General features: G+C 38.5%; 1 protein-coding gene across 10 annotated transcripts in view; it reads left to right on the top strand.

The window, feature by feature from the left end:
• The window catches only part of LOC109371551 (KDEL motif-containing protein 2), a 109,722-nt gene that overhangs the window by 72,573 nt on the left and 25,285 nt on the right, over nucleotides 1-11,864 (top strand). For 9 of the 10 annotated variants that reach the window (XM_019624114.1, XM_019624115.1, XM_019624116.1 and 6 more), the window contains one exon: nucleotides 2,295-10,683. The exons of the other annotated variant lie outside the window; for it this stretch is intronic. In XM_019624114.1, coding sequence (XP_019479659.1) covers nucleotides 2,295-7,630 — 5,336 coding nt within the window. In that variant the 3' untranslated portion in view covers nucleotides 7,631-10,683. Of the gene's footprint in view, nucleotides 1-2,294; nucleotides 10,684-11,864 lie in introns of those variants that run through there. 10 annotated transcript variants of the gene reach the window in all.

Below are 11,864 nucleotides of genomic sequence, written 5' to 3'. Positions count from 1 at the left end.
TTATTTTTTAAAAGATTTTTATTGGGGAATTGAGGGATGGGAACAGCGCTGGGGAATTGGGGGAAGGGGAACAGATAAGCTGCTGTCCTTTTGTTCCTAAGTCTAGTTGTGGAGGACGTTGCTTCACTGGCCCAACATGGCACCACCATTGTGCTCTTCCAGGGCGAGGCAGATCAGTTGCTGGCTTTTGGAGGGCCGCTCACACTGGCTGCTTGCTACACATGGTAGCCCATGGCAACCCACCTGCCGTCACCCAGCCACTCACAGCAGCCCAGCTCCAGGTTGAGCTGTTGTTCAGCATCTTAGCTGTAGAGGGCAATGTCACTGGCCCTCATATGTGGGATCCGAACCGGGACCCTCTGGCATCCCAAGCCAGCTCTTAACCACTACACCACTCAGCCAGCCCTATAATCAAATTTTTAAATGACAAATAATTTTAAATAACTGAGATTGCACCACTTTGTGTAACTCAGAAGGAAAGATTTCTTTAAACCAAAAACTTCTTCAACCATTTAAATATTCCCATAACTTATTTCTCATGTCATATAATTTTCTTTAATGAACATGTCTTTAATAAATATATAATCTACTTGTATTTATTGTAACACGAATATGGTAAAATTATATGTACTATAATGTGGGCCTTAGGGAATCTTAAAATTTTAAAAGATTATGGTTTTATTTAAATTCTAACAGGTTTTTACTGAGGAAATTATGTTAAATATGATTAAATAAACACAATTTAAAGAAAAACCAACCAACTAAAAGTGACTTGTCTGAGATCACAGAGATTGTAGACCTAGTAAGCGTGAGACCTGGGCCTTAGATGGGCCTAGGTCTTTGGTATTTAAAGGAGGTTACTGGGCCCTAACTTGGACACCACCCTCTGACCTTGCCACTGAGAGAAAAGTAAACATTGTTTCACAATGACAACTTCACATCCTTGTAACATTATGCATTCATAATGAAATCATCTTTATAACTCATTAAAAGAAAAAATGAAAAGTGAATTTTTGTGGCACAGGGTGGCACTGAACAGTGGTTGCTTGCATGGATGGGCTCGGGAGACAGACTGCCTGGATCCATTTACTACCTGTGTGGCCTCAACAACCTACTTAATTGCTTTGTGCCTCAGTTTCCTCATTTATAAAATGAGACTAGTAATAGTACCAATCTTATAAGGTTATGTGAGGGTTTAATGAATTAATAAATTAAGTGCTTAGAACTGTGCCTGACACATAGAAAGTGCTATGTTAAATGAGTGCTAATGGGTCTTAATTTTTCCAGAAAACATAATATACCATTAGCATATAATTTAAGAATATTGTAGGGCCGGCCAAGTGGCTCAGTTGGTTAAGAGCGCGAGCTCTGAGTATCAGGGTCACTGGTTCGATTCCCACATGGGCCAGTGAGCTGCGCCCCAGCTGAGCTACTGCTCAGCTGCCAACAGTTTGGCAGGATGGCTCAGCTGGTGAGAGCAGATGCTCCTAACAACAATGTTGCCGGTTCAACTCCCACATGGGATGGTGGGCTATGCCCACCCACATCTAGGATTGAACACGGCACCTTGAGCTGAATGGGCAAGCTGCCGACTAGCGGATGGCGACTGGACTTGGAGCAGAGCTAGCTGCGTCCTCCACAACTAAGACTGAAGGACAACAACTTGGCTGTTTCCCCAACACTGTTCCCCTTCCCCAATTCCCCAATAAAATCTTAAAAAAAAAAAATCCAGAACATACAGGTGTTCTATAAAATAAATTACAAAAAAAAGAAAAAAGAATATTGTATAGAACTTTACATTTTATGTATTGATCAAATCCACCCAAATAAGCATGTTTATAAATTAGGTGCTAAACTTTTGGTGGTAATGCTGTTTTCTTAACAGTACAACTGAAAAATCAGATTATTTATTTATAGACTCCAATTTCCATTACAATCCTCTGAGGTAAACACAGTTGGAAATATTTTAGCTACGTAGTGATACAAAAGATATACTAAAAGAAACCATGATTAAAATTTATTGTTATTTTTTTTAAAATGTAGCTTTATGTCCTTACGGCATTATGGAAGGTTAGCTTTGAAAAAGTATAATTTAAAAAAGTATAAAAAAGAAACTTCCATTACAGTTTTGTAAAAGTCAGGCTAACATAATCAAAACTAATATCATCACATTTATGATAATATGATAAAAATAAAATTATATACATGATTATGTTTCTTGAAGAGAAACAACTCAAATTATTATTCGAGTGTAAAATGTTATGCAAAAAAATTCATTCATATTCTCCTTTCAGTTTTAGATGACTTGGATAGCAAACTGGCTCAGGAACAATCTCCAAGCTCAGTGAATACCACAACACCTCTCAACTATAGATCAAGAACACAGTTCAGTCCTTTATATTCCAGTGGAAACAGACATGGTAATATCACAGGAAGGCACAAAAATCACTATAACAAAACATCTAATATGCCTATCTATGATATCCTAAGACCAAGAACCCCTAGAGAAGGTTTTAAAACTTTTACTCCTAGAACAAGGACAATTTATGATATGTACAGGATGAGGGAGCCCAGGGTCTTAAAAGAAGATTATGTGCAAAAGAATACTTTTGGTAGTGCTTCTCTGTGTTTTGACAGCAAGCAACGATTAGCCTCACCAGCCACAGGGTATTTCACAGCAAGAAGCTTACATTTTCCAGCCACAACTCAGAACAAGAGCGGATTTATACCACCAAACTACCAGCAGAACCCAAAGAGAACTCCTTTATCATCCATTATATGGAATAGATCAGACTCCTCTAGAGACAGACAGAACCAGGAAGAGTTGCTGACGGCACCATCACCAATGGAAATTGACCCTGCTGACCAATATATGTATCCCAGGTGTTTTCAGGACAATAGGAGATATGAATTTTACTGTTCACAGAGTGTTTACCAAAATGTTAGTTTAAATGCCCCCACGGATAGTGCAATGAGCCCTGACCCATTTGAAAACTCAGAGAATATGCCATTCTACCATCAAGACAACCCATTTGCTAGATCTTTCTTTAGTAATACCTTTGGACGAAGCAGGGAACAGAGATTTGGACAAAGTCCTTTTGGGGGCCAGCAGGAAGAACATTCTACCTGGTCTGGCTTTCATCAAAGCAGGAAACCGTTCACTTCTTCTGACAGAGACTTTGAAATGATTTCCACTGAAGCCAATAGTGCTTCAGCTGGTCATGGTCATAGTGTTTCTTCTCAACACTGGGGATCATTTTCTCCTAGTTACAGAACAGATATTTCCAGAGACCAAGAAGAGCCACATCCTTGGCAATTGGATTCTCAGACATCCACATTGGAGAGCATGGACATGTCACAAGGTAATGGGAACCAGGTGACTCATTGCAGCACACCAAATGTTTGCTCCATGACTGGTTCAAGCTACCACATCAAATCTGGTGGATCAGAATGTCAACAGGACAATTCTATAGAAGTACACATCAACAAAGACCCTTACTCATTTGGAATTCCTCAGACTCTAGCATCCTCATTCAGAAGTGCCTGCCTCCAAATTCCTGATGACAAAGGGACTTCTCAGAGTCCCAACTTTCAGAATTCTACAGTCACTTTGCAGCAAATTAAGCCTACCTCTCTTCCAATAAGAAACTACATAGAAGTCACTGTGACCAACAGAAATTCAGCTGATTCTCCACCTCTAACAGAAAGCCAACCCAATATCTTGGTCACAGAAGTGAATAATGAGAAAGACTTCAATGAATCTATTTTGGAAAAAGACAAACAACTAAACAAGACAGACCACACAAACACAAGTGAAATGCCCCAACCTGTTTCACAGACAGTAATCTCTAACCCTTTGGCTGGTTTTCAAAATCCTCTTTCCCAAGACTCAGCCAAGAGCAACAGATTTGTTTATAATACATCTACCACAATAAGTTCAAAAAAGTCACCTAGAGTCACTTCTAGGAAAGATATCTCCAAAATTCATACATCACAGAGAGATAAAGCCAATGAACTAAAAAAAGATAAGAGTTATACTGAAAACAGAAAACTTGGCCCAGCAACATCCCTTCCTTTCATTCAGGAAAGCAGGATACCATCATCTTTTTTCAGCCCAAATCAAGATTGTCACCAGGAATTAAGAGTAAATAATGAAGATATTTCAAGCATTATTAAAAGTAACCACTGGAGCTCCAAACCTACTGATAATCAAAATGTACAGTCTCCAGAAAAGCCTGCAGTTTTTGAGACCAAGGAAGAACAATGTGCCAAACCTCATTCTACCAACTGTAGCAAGTCAGCAGCCGGTCACAACATCCCATGTGATTCCTTATGTCTGTCATCAGGTACACTACCAGATTCCTCACCATCGAATAATTCTTTCCTTAATGCACTGGTTCCTTGTACTACAGTGTTCTCCAAGAAAACTCCTTCAGGCAAAGATCCATCTCAGGGAGAAAGAGAAGATAAAGACAATGATAGCAAGAATCAAAATAATGATTTAGCCCTAACCCCCTCAGAAAATGAAAAGATTGATAACAGTTGTGTGCCTGGAAAGGTAAAAGGAAAAATAAGACAACGTATATCTTGTATTGAAAAGTTAAGCAAAACAGGAAGTAAATCAACACCCACAAGTGACAGCAGTAGCTTCATTGACATGAATCAAAGCAATTCCAAGGCTCCTGAGCGTCACACAACTTATTGTACCTTACCAAGAAAAGCAGCCAGTTTTCTCATCAATAGCAGGGAGTCAGAAAGTAAGAAAATGGTTTCTTCATTTAGGAATGAGCCACTTCCACTCCAAATCAAAAATAATGTGGAAAGTCCAGTAGGGAAGGACACAGCAAACAAATTTAGTCACAGTTCTTCTGCGTCAGAAAGCAGTTGTTCCAAAGTCGTTTCAGACACAGTCTCAGTAGCACATGAAGCCACAGAGAGGATGACAAATATGACAAATATTAGATCTGCTTCCATTAGAGAAGGATCACTTCCATTCCTCATCAAAAGGGCTGTGCCGTGTCCTTCAGAGGTACCATGTTTCTCAGTTGGAAGAGATGAAAGAGAAAAATGCTTGGTCTCAGACACGGATGCGTCTACTATAATACTAAGGCCTTGGGAGAAAAGCATTAATCCTTTGGAAAGTAACTCATCTGTTAGGGATTGTTCTTTTACCAGAAGACACCACCAAAAGGAATACCCTCAAGAATGCATTGAAAAAGATGGTAAAATGGCTGCCTTCGAGACAGGTATATTTTCCCTTTCAAATGAAGACCCTTTACCTTTTTCTTCAGATATGTCAGGGGGAAAAAGTGGGAAAACATTACATAACTTTAAGACTACTAGTATGTTGTCTATTTTTGGTGATGAAGATAACGTAGAATGTCTTGAGGTAGTTTCACTATATTACACTCTACCAAGGAAACACAGCAAAAAGTTCAGTAACCTCCTTCAAAAGTATACACAAAATATCGATTCACTTACAGTAGCAACTGAAATGGGAACTGAAACATTTCCTAATGCTTTAGAAAAAGACAAACTAAATTATTCTACACAACAGCAGTCAGGAACACCATCATCTGAAGATCTAAAGATGCTGGTGAGCTCTTCTCAGCAAAACAGCCATTATCTTTCGCACAACACTGAAAATGTGACTGTTTCACAATTACCAAGTATTGGACCCTCAGAACCTACATTACAGGAAATGGCTTCTATTGAGGTAGATGTTTCTCATCATAAAGGAGAATCTAAAACTACAGAGATTTCCCTAGATAACTTAGCTAAAACACCCCTAGGTGAGTCACAAAACAGGAAAGAGAGAGGGAAAAAATTGCAAAGTGAAACCCTGCATACTTCATCAATGCTTCAGGAAAAAAACGTTACAGAAAAGAAATCTGAAAATTATCAGAAATCCATTAAATCAAGTAAGAGTGGTCCTTCAAATCTTCCAGCCCACTCAAAAGAGAATGCTGAAAATCCCCAAACCAGAAGTTCTAGGGAGCATGCAGGTAGTGGCATAGCCATTACAACTACTGGAAGTAGAAAGTGTCTTCAGAAAGATATTACTGGAATAGCTAAAGATGACAGCTCCAATGGATTGCAGCCTAGTAAAATCAGAGGGGAAATTGCAGCAAGTTTCCAAAAAAAAGCTGATAAAGCCCTTTCTGACTCAGAAGGCCAGCCCTTTGCTCTTACTCCAGCTTTGCATAAACTACAGCTTGATGAGGAGACTTGTTCAGGTGAACAAGATTTAGACAGTTTGCAGTCTGAACCCAAAGAACAAAGAAGTCAGGAGGTAAATCTGATGGAGAACAGCAAGGCTAAAGCTGAAATGCGGAGGTTGACATGGGATCAACTTTCACTTCCTGCAAGAAGTAATAAAAATAAAACCAGCTTGGATGACCTAGAAAGAGGGAAAAACAGATCTTCGGTTAAACACAGACTAGGAGCCATGTCCAAAGCAAGCAGAAAATCTCCAGCTAAACATTTAAGCCTCAGAAAGCATGTAGCTACTATCTTCCCCCAAAGCGGGAACAGCTCTGGCTTTGGTGGTTTATCTCTTGGCACACCAGAGTGCAACCCGCTGTCCTCTGAGCCTACTCCAAAGTCCACAGAATCCACAGGTGAAAGCAAGTTGAGTGATGATGGAATAGATGTGGAGAAATCTGACAACCCTCTCCAGGTAACCGTAATATCCAACAGAGAAGCTTCTACACACTTAAGCAATCAGAAGACTAATAGCATTTCACAACCACATCCAAATGAGTTTAAACATAACTCAGAATCACGACCAAAGTGTGAGAATTCTAAAGATGGAACAGTAGCTCAGATTTTGGGAAGAGAGTCAGGAACCCTGACCCAACCCACACTCACCAGCCTCAGGGAAGCAGACTTCTCTGACCATCAGAGGAGACTGCACCCTCATTTTCCACTGGAGCCTGAGGAGAAATCTACAGTAAGCATCCCGCGGGCCAGTTGTCAGCAACAACAAAGGAGTGCTGCATCTCTGGAGTGGGAACCTGAGCTCCACCCCTATCGTTCAAAGAGTTTAAAAAGCATCAGCGTACACGGTGATGTGCTTCGCAAAAGTCATCCTCCGAAAGCCAGGGAGCGCCATTTTTCCGAAAGCACTTCTATCGACAATGCCCTGAGCCGACTGACCATTGGGAATGAATTCCCCAACAGCAGTGGGGACGGTCAAAGATTCAAATCTTTTTCTGAACACTCCTCCTATGATGAAAATGAAAGTTGGGCTTTGCATAGCAGCAGGACAAAAACGAGTCCCAAGTCTCCAACGTCTATATCCAGACCTATTGATTATGGGATTTTTGGGAAAGAACAACAGTTGGCTTTCTTGGAGAATGTAAAGAGGTCACTCACACAAGGAAGATTATGGAAACCCAGTTTTCTTAAGAACCCTGGCTTCCTGAAAGATGATGTAATTAATCCTCCTAACCCAGCGGAGTCGTCAAGCTCAAATTCTCCCAGCAATCAGATGCCAGAAGATGGCTTATCTCCAAGTGCACCACTTAACATCTATGAAGAGGATCCAGTAGACTCAGACGGTGACACAGACACAACCACAGATGATGAATACTACCTGGATGAAAATGACAAAGAGTCAGAACTATGAGGTCTTTTCAGTAAAATGCATAACCTTTTCACCAAAAGCTTGTAATGGAAGTGTAAATGTATATGTCTGTGGGAAGGACAGATACAAAAAGATCTATCTGGGAAGGACCTGCTCTGAAACAACCCAAATTCTTCTCTTTTTTCACCCCTCCATAGCCTATACATACACTTGCTGAATTCTAGAGCAATGAATTCTTGTTTTGGGGATTCTCTGCAGTTTTCTTCCTCTGTATATATCCTTGGCCTTTCTCTCCCACCCCCAACTTAGTCTCTAATTTGCTGTCCAATTTTGGCTTTCTGCTCTACTTTCCCCCTAACGTTTTTGTACACCTTTCATTGTGATTTACAGCCCTAATATCCCAAGCATTACAAAACTTACTAGTTACCCAGCACAACTGCAAAACTCTGTGTTGCCTCCTCTGGTCCACGCCCCATACTCATGACGTTAAATAAAATGTAGGGATAATGACAATGGAGTAAATATTATCATCCTGTTTGACTCACCAACATTTAGGAGGTTTAGGGTTTGGGTTTTGGGGGGTTTTTTCCTTTCTAACGAAGATAAGGGAATTTTCATAAGGACATCCTGTTATATCAATAGTGGAGCCAGGGTGGCACGTGTTTGAAATGCTTGTTAAGATTATAGACAAGGAGCTGAATCCCTAGTAAGCCAAACACTTGTACTCCTAGGAATTCCTTTGAAATCCTTTGTAGGAATTGGGTGGACTGTTAAGAACTGAATTTTAATCAAGTCAAGGACTGGAGCCAGGCATCCTGAGGGTACAGAAGGTGGCTTGGCCGTGGAATTGCTGCTTAGGAATGAAACATAACTGGGGAGTGGAGATAAGTAGACACGCCTTCCTGAAACTGACATCCTTACTTCAGGCCTCTCAGCAACTGTTTTTTCCCATTTCTCCAGACGTATCCATTTTTCTATTTTCTTCATTTCCCATGTGGGGCATTTTAGTCACAAGTATGGGTGGTAGGCTTGGCCAAGTCCCTACAGTGCTGCCAAGTCAGATCTGACACCCTGAGATTCATAGGCTTCTTTACCAAATCATTTACCAAACCCTTGGGAAATTAGAAGGCAGAGCTTCAAAGAACTTATCACTATGATTCTTTCAATAATTTTTTTCAAACTGAATAACTTCTCATATCCACTGATAACTTGACTTTCTTAACTCTTTAGTTGCCATGCAGAACTTGTGCAGCTTTCTTTCCTCCTAATCAGAATAAACACCAATAGACGGCGGTGAAGATAATTTGTGCAGAAAGTATGCCATCCCTGATCTTAGTCCTGTGAGGGTCAACATGAGTGGACTTCTTCTTGTTTGGTTTATATTTGCTTCCTGATCTAATTTTGTTTTCCATTTGCCTCACCTGTCTGTTTCATCCATATAAATTAAGGATAATGATAGGTGTTGGTGAAGTGTATGAAGATCTGGAACTGATAAAATTCAAGAAAGAACTATACTATCATTATCTTCTTAATCATTGCCTTGCCTAGAAGCAAAATGTCAGGGCAAGTTCCCATCGTTCCCATACAACTCAAAACTAATGAAGATGTGGCAACTAACATGAAAGCTACTCCTTCAATCTATAAATTGCTTTAAACTTCAGGCTCTGACCAGTCTTGAGCGACTGAAAATAGAATTTCAAATCAAGTCTTCAGAATTTTTCAATTTAAATTTGTATAGTAAAAAATAAATAACATTTTATTCTTTTCTTTATGTATGTTTGTAAATTCTATCTTTCCCTATTTTCTATTTATCTGTTTAAGTAAAATTTTCATAAACCATGACCTATGTTTTTATGTAAAGTATTCAGTTAATATTTTAATATGAAGATTCTTGATTTTTTTGTAATGATCAGCTTGCAAGTTCTATTTCAGCAAATACTCTGGGTCTACATGTATGCTACAAAATAGGAAATGGAGTTTGCTTACATTTCACTGAGTTTAGGCTGTATCAGTATTGTAAATTGATGTCCTTGTAGCCAAGTTAAAATGAGAATAAACAACCACTTTGGGGCCCTGGTTCTTTGCACTAGAATCTATGGTATCTGAACTCAAAGATAATTTGATGGTCAATGTTCACTTGCACTATTTGTAATGTTTGCTTGTTGGTCTGGCTCAAGAATCAAGAAAACAGAAAATTCATTAAAAAAGCACCTTCTATAGTTTTATACTTTTATAAAACACTTCGTTAAAGAAGTATAGCAAATTTCTATGTATTTTAACATACAGACTGCTGCTTTTTAATATTCATTTTTGGCATAGCTATAGTAATTTATAATAGTCATTTTTATATTTATAACTTGTTTTCTAAAAGATGTAATCATTATTGAAATGAATATTCACATAAATGGAGTAAACCATGAGGGAATCAATATTATTAAGTACCTGGTAATTGATTATCTTGGTTAGGTAATGAACTTCTGTAACCATAAATTTTACATGTAATGTCCATTTAAAAGAGGGCTTATGAGATTAATTTTTAGACTTTCTTCTAAGTAATTTTTCCCCTTACATTGTAAATACATTGATATTAATAAAACATCAACTGCTACTAACAAGGTTTTGACTGAAGATAAGCTAATAAAAGCTACTTTGTGTAAGAGGTGACTATGTGCTAGTATTGGAGATGGTGAAAGTCCATGTAGGTTGTGAAGATGGAAATGAAATTGGAAAATCCACACCTCCATAAAAGTAATATACTTGGTTGAATGCCGGAGGGTTCAGGAGGCCTTATTGCTCAGAGTTTATTGTTAATAATAGTAATAATGCTGCAGAATATCCCACTTGAATGTACAGTGTAAATATGTAAATATTTTACCTTCCAAGCAAGTTTGTGATGTATTACCACCATTTAGGGGCTCTGTGACTGGCACTTCTGTGCTCTGAAACAAATAAGCCTTAAGCACTTTTGTTGAAATATTGTCAAATAATCCTTTTATGTACTTGTTCTCAAACCTGTTCTCTAGATATTAAATGTGTTATAAGACAAAGCACAAATTTAAAACAATGCCTGTGCTGAAATAAATGATTTAAACAGATGTGCTGCTTGACTTAGTTTTTATTCCCATCCTCAAATGATGATTTGTACGCGTGAACATTTCAGGAAAAATAACAAAAAGTTGGGGTGGGGTACAAATCTTTCGTGGCTATTGAATGAGATCAGCTATATGAGTATATTAAAAATGAGTGACTTCTGTCTTCTCTTTGTACCCAAAAGCAACCAACCAAATGGAGATCATTGTACCTGGTTGCCTAATAGAGGAGGAATGAATAAAGTCTGGCATTTCTCTGAGAGTTCCCACATTTATAGAGGCAGAGGAGCTACATGGAGTTAGGTCATCTGCCCAGAGGCACTGATGAAAGATAAGCAGGTCTTTCCAAGTGTAACATAAGACATGCAATGTTAGTTCCTGCTAAACAAATTAATATAATTTATCTTTGCTAGAAAAGCAACCCAAAGTCATTTCCCCACCAAAGATAGGAAAATGTCATCATCTTGAATACCTGTAGATAATACAGTCCTCTCTAAGTGGTTCAAATAGAAAAAGATTTATTAAAGGGTATATACTTTGCTCAGAAACACATTGTTAGGGCTGAAGAAATAGACGTGAAGCTGAAATTTCAGGACTATTTTCTAAAATCATGTCATAGAATTGGATTATTATGGGAGCTGCTGTCTCCGTTATGACCAGGAAGATGCAAAGTTAGGAAGTTGAGTGAGCCAATACCCTGAATCACCATATTCATTTTCCCCAGAAATCAACAGACATAAAAGCACTAGTATGTATAAATTTACACATAAGAACTTTTATTGCTACACTGTTCATTGTGGCAAAAAGTAGAAAGATGATAAAAAATGATTGAATATATTATGGAACATACACATATGTAATATTATGAAGCCATTAAAAAAATAAAATAAAACTGTGTAAGTTGACTTGGAAGAATTTGCATGAGTACTGTTGAGTGAGAAAACCAAAATTTTATTTTTCTAAAGCATTAACCAAAACACCTTCATATGCATGTATACATATGGAGGAATAAATACTAGGCTATTCATGTGTGTTGCTTTGTGGCCAGAAGGTAAGGGGTAAATGGAGGAGTGGGGAGTATTGGAGGGTATGTTCAAGAACAGCAGAAAAGAGAGAGGAGGGATAGCCAAGACCCCCTGCAAAAAAAAAAAAAAAAAAACAACACAACAGTAAATATACACATGTAC

This window comes from Hipposideros armiger, unplaced genomic scaffold (assembly GCF_001890085.2).
Source record: "Hipposideros armiger isolate ML-2016 unplaced genomic scaffold, ASM189008v1 scaffold_580, whole genome shotgun sequence".
NCBI lineage: Eukaryota > Metazoa > Chordata > Mammalia > Chiroptera > Hipposideridae > Hipposideros > Hipposideros armiger.
This window is presented reverse-complemented; position numbering and strand designations above follow the sequence as displayed.